The sequence below is a fragment of the Mustelus asterias genome, unplaced genomic scaffold (assembly GCF_964213995.1).
Source record: "Mustelus asterias unplaced genomic scaffold, sMusAst1.hap1.1 HAP1_SCAFFOLD_821, whole genome shotgun sequence".
NCBI classification, from domain to species: domain Eukaryota; kingdom Metazoa; phylum Chordata; class Chondrichthyes; order Carcharhiniformes; family Triakidae; genus Mustelus; species Mustelus asterias.
The window spans coordinates 112,501-126,938 of NW_027590767.1; the positions used below are offsets into that span (position 1 = coordinate 112,501).

Consider the following 14,438-nt stretch of genomic DNA (forward strand, 5'->3'; position numbering starts at 1 on the left):
AGGTGCTGGTGAGGCCACACCTGGAGTACTGTGTACAGTTTTGGTTTCCTTACTTGAGAAAGGATATACTGGCACTGGAGGGGGTGCAGAGGAGATTCACGAGGTTGATTCCAGAGTTGAGAGGGTTGGCTTATGAGGAGAGACTGAGTAGACTGGGGCTATACTCATTGGAATTCAGAAGAATGAGGGGAGATCTTATAGAAACATATAAGATTATGAAGGGAATAGATAAGATAGAAGCAGGGAAGTTGTTTCCACTGGCGGGAGAAACTAGAACTAGGGGACATGGCCTCAAAATAAGGGGAAGCAGATTTAGGACTGGGTTGAGGAGGAACTTCTTCACACAAAGGGTTGTGAATCTGTGGAATTCCCTGCCCAGTGAAGCAGTTGAGGCTACCTCATTGAATGTTTTTAAGGCAAGGATAGATAGATTTTTGAACAGTAAAGGAATTAAGGGTTATGGTGAGCGGGCGGGTAAGTGGAGCTGAGTCCACAGAAAGATCAGCCATGATCTTATTGAATGGCGGAGCAAGCTCGAGGGGCCAGATGGCCGACTCCTGCTCCTTGTTATTATGTTCTTATGTTTCCCTGTTTTGGATTCTGGATGTGTGTTCTCTGTGTGTGTGTGTCTGTGTGTGTTGGTGTGTGTCTGTGTGTGTGTTGGTGTGTGTCTGTGTGTGTCTGTGTGTGTCTGTGTGTGTTGGTGTGTGTGTGTTGGTGTGTGTCTGTGTGCGTGTGTTGGTGTGTGTGTGTGTGCATGTGTTGGTGTGTGTCTATGTGCATGTGTTGATGTGTGTGTCTGTGTGTGTGTGTTGGTGTGTGTTGATGTGTGTGTGTGTGTTGGTGTGTGTGTGTGTCTCGGTGTGTGTTGGTGTGTGTCTGTGTGCATGTGTTGGTGTGTCTGTGTGTTGGTGTGTGTGTGTTGGTGTGTGTCTGTGTGTGTGCGTTGGTGTGTGTCTGTGTATGTGTGTCTGTCTGTGTGTGTTGGTGTACCTCTGTGTGTGTGTTGGTGTGTGTGTGCGTGTGTTGGTGTACTTCTGTGTGTGCGTTGGTGTGTGTCTGTGTGTGTGTGAGTTGGCGTGTGTCTGTGCGTGTGTTGGTGTGTGTGTTGGTATGTGTTTCTGTGTGTGTGTGTGTGTTGGTGTGTGTCTGTGTGTTAGTGTGTGTTTCCCTGTGTGTGTTTCTCTGTGTGTGTGTGTGTTGGTGTGTGTCTGTGTGTTGGTGTGTGTTTCTGTGTGTGTGTATTGGTGTGTGTTTCTGCATGTCTTTCAGTATGCATGTTCTTCGATAAGTGCGATCAGTGCATGTATGTGTGCAAGTGTCTGTGAATGTGTGTGAGCATGTTTGTGTGTACGTGACTTTGTGTGTACATGTCTCTATATATGTGTGTGTGCATGTGTATACGTTTGTGTACATGTGTGTGTGTGTGTTTGTGTAACAGTGAGTGGGTTTGAGAGTGCCTGTGTGTATATGTGTGTGTGTGCGTGCGTGCATGCGTGCGCGCGCGCGTGCAGGTGTGCGCAGGCACGTGTGCATGTGTGTGTGCGTGTATGCGTGTGTGTGCATGTATGCGTGTGCGTGCGCATGTGCATGCGCAGGTGTGCATGCCCGTGTGTGTGCGCGTGTGTGGGTGTATGCGCGTGTGTTTATGCGTGTGCGTGCGCATGTGTGCATGCGGGTGTGTGTGCATGTGTGTGCGCATGTGTGTGTGTATGCGTGTGTGCATGTATGCATGTGTGCATGTATGCGTGTGCGTGTATGCATGTGTGTGTATGCGTGTGTGTGCTTGTGCATGTGCGCGCGCGTGTGTGTGTGCGTGCGTGTGTGTGTGCGCATGTGTGCGCATGTGTGTGTGTATGCGTGTGCATGTATGCATGTGTGCATGTATGCATGTGCGTGTATGCATGTGTGTGTGTATGCGTGTGTGTGCGTGTGCATGTGCGCGTGTGTGTGCGTGCGTGTGCATGTGTGTGCATGCGCGTGCACGTGAGTGCGTGTGTGTGTGCGTGTGTGTGCGCATGTATGCGTGTGCATGTATGCATGTGTGCATGTATGCGTGTGCGTGTATGCATGTGTGTGTGTATGCGTGTGTGTGCGTGTGCGTGTGCGTGTGCACGTGTGTATGTGCGTGCGTGTGCATGTGTGTGCATGCGCGTGCACGTGAGTGTGTGTGTGCGCATGTGCGCGTGTATGCGTGTGCATGTATGCATGTGTGCATGTATGCGTGTGCGTGTATGCATGTGTGTGTGTATGCGTGTGTGTGCGTGTGCATGTGCGCGTGTGTGTGTGCGTGCGTGTGCATGTGTGTGCATGCGCGTGCACGTGAGTGCGTGTGTGTGTGCGTGTGTGTGCGCTTGTGTGTGCGCGTGGGTGTGCACGTGTGTGTGTGTGCGCGGGTGTGCGTGCATGTGTGTGCGCACGTCTGCGCGGGAGTGTGCGCGTGCAGGTGTGCGCAGGCGCGTGTGCATGTGTGCGTGCGTGTGTGCACGCATGTGTGCGCGCGTGTGTGCGCGCGTGTGTGCGCGCGTGTGTGCGCACGTCTGCGCGGGTGTGTGCGCGTGCATGTGTGCGCAGGCGCGTGTGCATGTGTGTGTGCGTATGCGCATGTGTGTGCGTGTATGTGTGCGTGTGTATGCGTGTGTGTACATGTGTGCACGTGTGTGCATGTATGTGTGTGTTCGTGTGTGCGTGTATGCGTGTGTGTGTGCGTGTATGCGTGTGCGTGCGCATGTGCATGCGCAGGTGTGCATGCGCAGGTGTGCATGTGTGTGTGTGTGCGTGAGTGGGTGTATGCATGTGTGTTTATGCGTGTGCGTGCGCATGTGTGCGTGCGGGTGTGTGTGTGTGCGCATGTGTGCATGTATGCGTGTGCGTGTATGCATGTGTGCGTGTATGCATATGTGTGTGTGTATGCGTGTGTGTGCGTGGATGCGAGTGTGTGTATGTGTGTACGTGTGCGTGCGTGTGCATGTGCGTGCGTGTGTGTGCGTGTGCATGTGCGCGCGTGTGTGCAAGCGTATGTGTGTGTGCGTGCGTGTGCATGTGCGCGCGTGTGTGCAAGCGTATGTGTGTGTGCGTGCGTGTGCATGCGTGTGCACGTGAGTGTGTGTGCATGTGTGCATGCGGGTGTGCGTGCGTGCGTGTGCGCATGTGTGCGTGTGTGCATGCGTGCATGTATGCGTGTGTGCATGCATGTGTGTGCGTGTATGCATGTGTGTGCGTGTATGCATGTGTGTGTGCGTGTGTGTGCGTGTGCATGTGCGCGCACGTGTGTGTGTGTGCATGCGCGTGCACGTGAGTGCGTGTGCGTGTGCAAGCGCATGTGTGCGTGCGGGTGTGTGTGCGTGTGCGTGTGTGCGTGTGTGCATGCGTGCATGTATGCGTGTGTGCGTGCGCATGTGTGCGTGCGGATGTGTGTGTGCGTATATGTGTGCGTGTGCGTGCATGTGTGTGTGCGTGTGTGCATGTATGCGTGTGCACGTGTGTGCTTGTATGCACGTGTGGGCGTGTGTGCGCATGTGTGCGTGTGTGCATGTATGCGTGTGCGCGTGCGTGCTTGTATGCATGTGTGCATGCGTGTGCGTGTGCGTGTGTGCGCATGTGTGCGTGTGTGCATGTATGCGTGAGCGCGTGCGTGCTTGTATGCGTGTATGCATGCTTGCGTGTGCGCGCGCATGTGTGCGTGTGTGCATGTATGCGTGTGCGCGTGCGGGTTTGTATGCGTGTGTGCGTGCGTGCGCGTGTGGGCGGATGTGTGCACGTGTATGCGCATATGTGCGCATGCGCGCGTGTGTGCATGTATGCGTGTGTGCATTTATGCATGTGTGTGTATGCGTGCATGCGTGTGCGTATATGTGTGCGTGTGCGTGCATGTGTGTGCGTGCATGAACGTGTATGCGTGTGCATGCATGTGTGCATGCGTGTGCGGTGTATGCGTGCACGTGTGCACCTTCGCACGTGTGTGCATGCGTGTGTTTGCGTGCATGCGCATGTGCGCATGCGCTTGTCACGCACGCGTGTGCATGCATGCACGTGCGTGCATGCCCATGTCCATGTGTGTGCATGTGCGCGTGTGTGCACGTGCGTGCGTTTGCGCATGCACGTGTGTGCGCATGCATGTGTGTGTGTATGCATGTGTGTGTCTGCGTTTGTGTGTGTGTATGCGTGTGTGTGCGTGTGAGTGGGTTTGAGAGTCTCTGTGTATATGTGTGTGTGTGTGTTGTGTGTGTGTCTGCGTTTGTGTGTGTGTATGCGTGTGAGTGGGTTTGAGAGTCTCTGTGTATATGTGTGTGGATGTGTATGTGTGTGTGTGTATGAGAGTTTGCCTGTGGGAATCTCATTCCCATGACTCAGGTTTCAGTGAAACATGACAATGTCATATTTTAATCAAATGTGTATTTGAATTAAGTGTGAGAGCAAAATGAATATTGTTTCCTCAAAAGAAACTCATCACTGAGTGACACTGGGGGGGACGGGTCTGCCACTGTATAACACTGGGGTACAGTACTGGTGGGGACGGGTCTGTCACTGTATAACACTGGGGTACAGTACTGGTGGGGACGGGTCTGTCACTGTATAACACTGGGGTACAGTACTGGTGGGGACGGGTCTGTCACTGTATAACACTGGGGTACAGTACTGGTGGGGACGGGTCTGTCACTGTATAACACTGGGGCACAGTACTGGTGGGGACGGGTCTGTCGCTGTATAACACTGGGGTACAGTACTGGTGGGGATGGGTCTGTCACTGTATAACACTGGGGTACAGTACTGGTGGGGACGGGTCAGTCTCTGTATAACACTGGGGTACAGTACTGGTGGGGACGGGTGTGTCACTGTATAACACTGGGGTACAGTACTGGTGGGGACGGGTGTGTCACTGTATAACACTGGGGTACAGTACTGGTGGGGATGGGTCTGTCACTGTATAACACTGGGGTACAGTACTGGTGGGGATGGGTCTGTCACTGTAGAACACTGGGGTACAGTACTGGTGGGGATGGGTCTGTCACTGTATAACACTGGGGTACAGTACTGGTGGGGACGGGTGTGTCACTGTATAACACTGGGGTACAGTACTGGTGGGGATGGGTCTGTCACTGTATAACACTGGGGTACAGTACTGGTGGGGACGGGTGTGTCACTGTATAACACTGGGGTACAGTACTGGTGGGGATGGGTCTGTCACTGTATAACACTGGGGTACAGTACTGGTGGGGATGGGTCTGTCACTGTATAACACTGGGGTACAGTACTGGTGGGGATGGGTCTGTCGCTGTATAACACTGGGGTACAGTACTGGTGGGGACGGGTCTGTCTCTGTATAACACTGGGGTACAGTACTGGTGGGGACGGGTCTGTCGCTGTATAACACTGGGGTACAGTACTGGTGGGGACGGGTCTGTCTCTGTATAACACTGGGGTACAGTACTGGTGGGGACGGGTCTGTCACTGTATAACACTGGGGTACAGTACTGGTGGGGATGGGTCTGTCGCTGTATAACACTGGGGTACAGTACTGGTGGGGACGGGTCTGTCTCTGTATAACACTGGGGTACAGTACTGGTGGGGACGGGTCAGTCACTGTATAACACTGGGGTACAGTACTGGTGGGGACGGGTCTGTCACTGTATAACACTGGGGTACAGTACTGGTGGGGACGGGTCTGTCACTGTATAACACTGGGGCACAGTACTGGTGGGGACGGGTCTGTCACTGTATAACACTGGGGTACAGTACTGGTGGGGACGGGTCTGTCACTGTATAACACTGGGGCACAGTACTGGTGGGGACGGGTCTGTCACTGTATAACACTGGGGTACAGTACTGGTGGGGACGGGTCTGTCACTGTATAACACTGGGGTACAGTACTGGTGGGGACGGGTCTGTCTCTGTATAACACTGGGGTACAGTACTGGTGGGGACGGGTCTGTCGCTGTATAACACTGGGGTACAGTACTGGTGGGGACGGGTCTGTCTCTGTATAACACTGGGGTACAGTACTGGTGGGGACGGGTCTGTCACTGTATAACACTGGGGTACAGTACTGGTGGGGATGGGTCTGTCGCTGTATAACACTGGGGTACAGTACTGGTGGGGACGGGTCTGTCTCTGTATAACACTGGGGTACAGTACTGGTGGGGACGGGTCTGTCGCTGTATAACACTGGGGTACAGTACTGGTGGGGACGCGTCTGTCACTGTATAACACTGGGGTACAGTACTGGTGGGGACGGGTCTGTCACTGTATAACACTGGGGTACAGTACTGGTGGGGACGGGTCTGTCACTGTATAACACTGGGGCACAGTACTGGTGGGGACGGGTCTGTCACTGTATAACACTGGGGTACAGTACTGGTGGGGACGGGTCTGTCACTGTATAACACTGGGGTACAGTACTGGTGGGGACGGGTCTGTCACTGTATAACACTGGGGTACAGTACTGGTGGGGACGGGTCTGTCTCTGTATAACACTGGGGTACAGTACTGGTGGGGACGGGTCTGTCGCTGTATAACACTGGGGTACAGTACTGGTGGGGACGCGTCTGTCACTGTATAACACTGGGGTACAGTACTGGTGGGGACGGGTCTGTCACTGTATAACACTGGGGTACAGTACTGGTGGGGACGGGTCTGTCACTGTATAACACTGGGGCACAGTACTGGTGGGGACGGGTCTGTCACTGTATAACACTGGGGTACAGTACTGGTGGGGACGGGTCTGTCACTGTATAACACTGGGGTACAGTACTGGTGGGGACAGGTCTATCACTGTATAACACTGGGGTACAGTACTGGTGGGGTGGGTCAGTCACTGTATAACACTGGGGTACAGTACTGGTGGGGATGGGTCTGTCACTGTATAACACTGGGGTACAGTACTGGTGGGGACGGGTCTGTCACTGTATAACACTGGGGTACAGTACTGGTGGGGACGGGTCTGTCGCTGTATAACACTGGGGTACAGTACTGGTGGGGACGGGTCTGTCGCTGTATAACACTGGGGTACAGTACTGGTGGGGACGGGTCTGTCGCTGTATAACACTGGGGTACAGTACTGGTGGGGACGGGTCTGTCACTGTATAACACTGGGGTACAGTACTGGTGGGGACGGGTCTGTCGCTGTATAACACTGGGGTACAGTACTGGTGGGGATGGGTCAGTCACTGTATAACACTGGGGTACAGTACTGGTGGGGACGGGTCTGTCGCTGTATAACACTGGGGTACAGTACTGGTGGGGACGGGTCTGTCGCTGTATAACACTGGGGTACAGTACTGGTGGGGACGGGTCTGTCGCTGTATAACACTGGGGCACAGTACTGGTGGGGACGGGTCTGTCTCTGTATAACACTGGGGCACAGTACTGGTGGGGATGGGTCAGTCACTGTATAACACTGGGGCACAGTACTGGTGGGGACGGGTCTGTCGCTGTATAACACTGGGGCACAGTACTGGTGGGGACGGGTCTGTCACTGTATAACACTGGCGTACAGTACTGGTGGGGTGGGTCAGTCACTGTATAACACTGGGGTATAGTACTGGTGGGGACGGGTCTGTCACTGTATAACACTGGGGTACAGTACTGGTGGGGATGGGTCTGTCACTGTATAACACTGGCGTACAGTACTGGTGGGGACGGGTCTGTCACTGTATAACACTGGGGCACAGTACTGGTGGGGTGGGTCAGTCACTGTATAACACTGGGGTATAGTACTGGTGGGGACGGGTCTGTCACTGTATAACACTGGGGCACAGTACCGGTGGGGACGGGTCTGTCACTGTATAACACTGGGGTACAGTACTGGTGGGGACGGGTCAGTCACTGTATAACACTGGGTACAGTACTGGTGGGGATGGGTCAGTCACTGTATAACACTGGGTACAGTACTGGTGGGGACGGGTCTGTCGCTGTATAACACTGGGGTACAGTACTGGTGGGGACGGGTCTGTCACTGTATAACACTGGGGTGCAGTACCGGTGGGGACGGGTCATCACTGTATAACACTGGGTACAGTACCGGTGGGGACGGGTCTGTCACTGTATAACACTGGGTACAGTACTGGTGGGGACGGGTCAGTCACTGTATAACACTGGGTACAGTATTGGTGGGGACGGGTCTGTCGCTGTATAACACTGGGGTACAGTACTGGTGGGGACGGGTCTGTCACTGTATAACACTGGGGTACAGTACCGGTGGGGACGGGTCTGTCACTGTATAACACTGGGTACAGTACCGGTGGGGACGGGTCTGTCACTGTATAACACTGGGTACAGTACTGGTGGGGTCGTGTCTGTCTCTGTATTACACTGGGGTACAGTACTGGTGGGGACGTGTCTGTCACTGTATAACACTGGGTACAGTACTGGTGGGGTCGTGTCTGTCTCTGTATTACACTGGGGTACAGTATTGGTGGGGACGGGTCTGTCACTGTATAACACTGGGGTACAGTACTGGTGGGGACGGGTCTGTCACTGTATAACACTGGGTACAGTACTGGTGGGGATGGGTCTGTTGCTGTAAAACACTGGAGTACAATACTGGTGGGGACGGGTCTGTCACTGCATAACACTGGGGTACAATACTGGTGGGGACGGGTCTGACACTGTATAACACTGGGGTACAGTACTGGTTGGGACGGGTCTGTCACTGTATAACATTGGGGTACAGTACTGGTTGGGACGGGTCTGTCACTGTATAACACTGGGGTACAGAACTGGTGGGGGCGGGTCTGTCACTGTATAACACTGGGCACAGTACTGGTGGGGATGGGTCTGTCACTGTATAACATTGGGGTACAGTACTGGTGGAGACGGGTCTGTCACTGTATAACACTGGGGTACAGAACTGGTGGGGGCGGGTCTGTCACTGTGTAACACTGGGGTACAGTACTGGTTGGGACGGGTCTGTCGCTGTATAACACTGGGGTACAGAACTGGTGGGGATGGGTCTGTCACTGTGTAACACTGGGGTACAGTACTGGTGGGGACGGGTCTGTCACTGTATAACACTGGGGTACAGAACTGGTGGGGACGGGTCTGTCACTGTATAACACTGGGGTACAGTACTGGTGGGGATGGGTCTGTCACTGTATAACACTGGGGTACAGTACTGGTGGGGACGGTTCTGTCACTGTATAACACTGGGGCACAGTACTGGTGGGGATGGGTCTGTCACTGTATAACACTGGGGTACAGTACTGGTGCGGGCGGGTCTGTCGCTGTATAACACTGGGGTACAGTACTGGTGGGGTTGGGTCTGCCACTGTATAACACTGGGGTACAGTACTGGTGGGGTTGGGTCTGCCACTGTATAACACTGGGGTACAGTACTGGTGGGGACGGGTCTGTCACTGTATAACACTGGGGTACAGTACTGGTGGGGTTGGGTCTGCCACTGTATAACACTGGGGTACAGTACTGGTGGGGACGGGTCTGTCACTGTATAACACTGGGGAACAGAACTGGTGGGGATGGGTCTGTCACTGTATAACACTGGGGAACAGAACTGGTGGGGACGGGTCTGTCACTGTATAACACCACGGTACAGTACTGGTGGGGATGGGTCTGTCACTGTATAACACTGGGGTACAGAACTGGTGGGGACGGGTCTGTCGCTGTATAACACTGGGGTACAGTACTGGTCGGGATGGGTCTGTCGCTGTATAACACTGGGGTACAGTACTGGTGGGGACGGGTCTGTCGCTGTATAACACTGGGGTACAGTACTGGTCGTGATGGGTCTGTCACTGTATAACACTGGGGTACAGTACTGGTGGGGATGGGTCTGTCACTGTATAACACTGGGGTACAGAACTGGTGGGGACGGGTCTGTCGCTGTATAACACTGGGGTACAGTACTGGTCGGGATGGGTCTGTCGCTGTATAACACTGGGGTACAGTACTGGTGGGGACGGGTCTGTCGCTGTATAACACTGGGGTACAGTACTGGTCGTGATGGGTCTGTCGCTGTATAACACTGGCGTACAGTACTGGTGGGGACGGGTCTGTCACTGTATAACACTGGGGTACAGTACTGGTGGGGACGGGTCAGTCTCTGTATAACACTGGGGTACAGTACTGGTGGGGACGGGTCTGTCGCTGTATAACACTGGGGTACAGTACTGGTGGGGACGGGTCAGTCTCTGTATAACACTGGGGTACAGTACTGGTGGGGACGGGTCTGTCGCTGTATAACACTGGGGTACAGTACTGGTGGGGATGGGTCTGTCACTGTATAACACTGGGGTACAGTACTGGTGGGGATGGGTCTGTCGCTGTATAACACTGGGGTACAGTACTGGTGGGGAAGGGTCTGTCACTGTGTAACACTGGGGTACAGTACTGGTGGGGACGGGTCTGTCACGGTATAACACTGGGGTACAGTACTGGTGGGACGGGTCTGTCACTGTATAACAGTGGGGTACAGTACTGGTGGGGACGGGTCTGTCACTGTATAACACTGGGGCACAGTACTGGTGGGGACGGGTCTGTCGCTGTATAACACTGGGGTACAGTACTGGTGGGGATGGGACTGTCACTGTATAACACTGGGGTACAGTACTGGTGGGGACGGGTCTGTCACTGTATAACACTGGGGTACAGTACTGGTGGGGACGGGTCTGTCACTGTATAACAGTGGGGTACAGTACTGGTGGGGATGGGTCTGTCACTGTATAACACTGGGGTACAGTACTGGTGGGGACCGGTCTGTCACTGTATAACAGTGGGGTACAGTACTGGTGGGGATGGGTCTGTCGCTGTATAACACTGGGGTACAGTACTGGTGGGGACGGGTCTGTCACTGTATAATACTGGGGTACAGTACTGGTGGGGATGGGTCTGTCACTGTATAACACTGGGGTACAGTACTGGTGGGGACGGGTCTGTCTCTGTATAACACTGGGGTACAGTACTGGTGGGGACGGGTCTGTCGCTCGATAACACTGGGGTACAGTACTGGTGGGGACGGGTCTGTCTCTGTATAACACTGGGGTACAGTACTGGTGGGGACGGGTCTGTCTCTGTATAACACTGGGGTACAGTACTGGTGGGGACGGGTCTGTCGCTCGATAACACTGGGGTACAGTACTGGTGGGGACGGGTCTGTCTCTGTATAACACTGGGGTACAGTACTGGTGGGGACGGGTCTGTCTCTGTATAACACTGGGGTACAGTACTGGTGGGGACGGGTCTGTCTCTGTATAACACTGGGGTACAGTACTGGTGGGGACGGGTCTGTCTCTGTATAACACTGGGGTACAGTGGTAGGGATGGGTCTGTCGCTGTATAACACTGGGGTACAGTACTGGTGGGGACAGGTCTGTCGCTGTATAACACTGGGGTACAGTACTGGTGGGGACGGGTCTGTCACTGTATAACACTGGGGTACAGTACTGGTGGGGACAGGTCTGTCGCTGTATAACACTGGGGTACAGTACTGGTGGGGACGGGTCAGTCTCTGTATAACACTGGGGTACAGTTCTGGTGGGGACGGGTCTGTCGCTGTATAACACTGGGGTACAGTACTGGTGGGGACGGGTCTGTCGCTGTATAACACTGGGGTACAGTACTGGTGGGGATGGGTCTGTCACTGTATAACACTGGGGTACAGTACTGGTGGGGATGGGTCTGTCACTGTATAACACTGGGGTACAGTACTGGTGGGGACGGGTCTGTCGCTGTGTAACACTGGGGTACAGTACTGGTGGGGACGGGTCTGTCGCTCAATAACACGGGGGTACAGTACTGGTGGGGACAGGTCTGTCGCTCGATAACACGGGGGTACATTACCGTCTCCGAGGGAGTGTGGATTCGGGGAGTTATTGGAATTCTGTTCCCCGTCACTGACTCTGTTCCGCTTGCTCTGTTTCACTGCAGCTGACATGTCTCACCATGGCCGAGCTCTTCTTCTCTGACAAGGTCCACATCGCTATCTACGTCATCGCCATCGTCACCGGCCTGCCGTTCAACATCTTGGCGCTGTACGCGTTTCTGAGCAAGGCCAGACAGAAGGCTGGACCTAACATCATCTTCCTGATCAATCTCACCATTTCTGACCTTGCCTTTCTGCTCTTCCTGCCCTTCAAGATCATCGAGTCAGTCAAGGGCAGCCTCTGGATTTTGCCCGTCTTCCTGTGCCCCTTCAGCAGCCTCTTCTATTTCAGTGCCATCTATGGCAGTATCCTCTTCCTGACGGCGGTGAGCGTGGAGAGGTACCTGGGAGTGGCGTTCCCCATCAAGTACAGCATGTACAGGAAGCCCATCTATGGGGTTCTGGTAAGCTTCCTGCTGTGGGTCTGTGCCTTCTCGCACTGTAGCATTGTTTACATCACCGAGTATCGGCGCATTGCGAATCACAGCTCCAACAAGGCCGTCTGCTATGACAACTTTACCGAGAAACAGCTGAGGATCCTCCTCCCGTTCCGACTCGAGTTAAGCATCGTGCTCTTCTGCCTGCCCTTCCTCATCACCAGCTTCTGCTATGCCAGCTTTGTCCGCATCCTCCTCTCATCTGCCCACATCAGCCGCGGGAAGAAGCAGCGAGCCATTGGCCTGGTCCTCACCACGCTCTTTGTCTTTCTGGTATGCTTCGCCCCGTACAACATCTCCCACTTGGTGGGCTTCATCCAGAACAAGAGTCCCACGTGGCGGACAGATGCCCTGCTCCTCAGCACCTTCAACACCAGCCTGGACCCCATCATCTTCTACTTCTCTTCCACCGCCGTCAAGAGGACCTGCCGGGGCTGCCTGTCAGGCCTGTCGCGCGAACTCAGCACCCTCAAACCCGTCCACCTCTTTGTCACCTTCCTGCGTAAGCGCAATGAGGCGCTGAGGGAGCATTCCATCAACAACACCCAATGCTCCAAACTCTAGCCAGGGGAGCTGTCGGGGCCTCTCACTCAACCCCCCCATCCCTCCACCCATGGCGGTGTCACCTGGGGACCAAAGCCTGGGAATTCCCGCCCTGAACCTTCCCAAGCCTGTCTCTGTGTCTCTCTCTCCACCCCGCTCTCTCTTTCTGTCTGTCTGTCTCGTTCTCCATCTCTCTCTCGCTCTCTCTGTGTCTCTCTCTCTTTCTGTCTGTCTGTCTCCATCTCTCTCTCTCTCTGTGTCTTTCTCTCTCTCTTTCTCCATCTCTCTCTCTCTGCGTCTATCTCTCTCTTTCTCTGTCTCCTCTCCCTTTCTTTGTCTGTCACTCTCTCTCTTTCCCCAGATTCTTTCTCTTCCCGTACTCTCCCCCCTCTCTTTCCCCTTCTCTGCCTCTCTCCATGCCCTCTCTCTCTCTGCCTCTCTCTGCCCCTGTCTCTGCCCCCTCTCATCCTCCCTTCAATCTCCCCGCGCCTCTGCTGCCTCTCTCTCGCCCCGCCACTCTCTCTTTCTCTCTCTCGCTCCGCCACTCCCTCTTTCTCTCTCTCGCCCCGCCACTCTCTCTTTCTCTCTCTCGCTCCGCCACTCTCTCTTTCTCTCTCTCGCTCCGCCACTCTCTCTTTCTCTCTCTCGCTCCGCCACTCTCTCTTTCTCTCTCTCTTCCTTTAAGACACTCATTAAAATTCCACCTCTGTAACCGCCTGTTCCAAAATTCACTGCAGTCAAAACAGAAACTGCTGGAAATACTCAGCAGGTCAGTCAGCGTCTGCAGAGAGGAAGAAACTGTGTGAACAGGTTACTGGCCTCTCCTCAGAATGGGGATATGTTAACAATGCAATGGGACAAGGACAAAAACAAAGGCTGTGATGGGGTGAAAGGCAGCACCTTCCAAACCCACCACCTCTACCATCTAGAAGGACAAGGGCAGCAGATACCTGGGAACACCCCCACCTGGAGGCTCCCCTCCGAGTCACTCACCATCCCGACTTGGAAATATATCGGCCGTTCCTTCACTGTCACTGGGGTCAAAATCCTGGGACTCCCTCCCTAACAGCACAGTGGGTGGACCTACACCACACGGGGACTGCAGCGGGTTCAAGATGGCGGCTCACCCACCCCCCTTCCCAAGGGGCAGTTAGGGATGGGGGGGTAAATCCTGGGCCCGGCCAGCGACGCCCAGGTCCCGGGAATGAATCAAAAAAAAAGATTAAATGACCAAAGAGTTCCAGGGTCAAAGGGAACAGTGAGCGGAGGGGGACAGGAGAGGGGTTTAAACATAAGATAAGCCCAGAGCGGGTGGGCCCACTCGAGGGGCTGAATGGGGCCTCCTCCTGTTTCTGTGGAACAAGCTCGAGGGGCTGAATGGCCTCCTCCTGTTCCTGTGGAACAAGCTCGAGGGGCTGAATGGCCTCCTCCTGTTCCTGTGTAACAGGCTCGAGGGGCTGAATGGGGCCTCCTCCTGTTCCTGTGTAACAGGCTCGAGGGGCTGAATGTCCTCCTCCTGTTCCTGTGTAACAGACTCGAGGAGTTGAATGGGGCCTCCTCCTGTTCCTGTGTAACAGGCTCGA

The 14,438-nt window shown here is 54.4% G+C and overlaps 1 protein-coding gene across 1 annotated transcript in view; it reads left to right on the forward strand.

The window, feature by feature from the left end:
- LOC144487468 (free fatty acid receptor 2-like) overlaps positions 1-13,046 on the forward strand; it is a 49,754-nt gene extending 36,708 nt beyond the window's left edge. The window contains exon 2 of the mRNA XM_078205563.1: positions 11,881-13,046. Within this exon, the coding sequence (XP_078061689.1) occupies positions 11,896-12,876 (981 nt within the window). The 5' untranslated portion in view covers positions 11,881-11,895 and the 3' untranslated portion in view covers positions 12,877-13,046. The remainder of the gene's footprint in view (positions 1-11,880) is intronic.
- Positions 13,047-14,438: the final 1,392 nt, after the last annotated feature.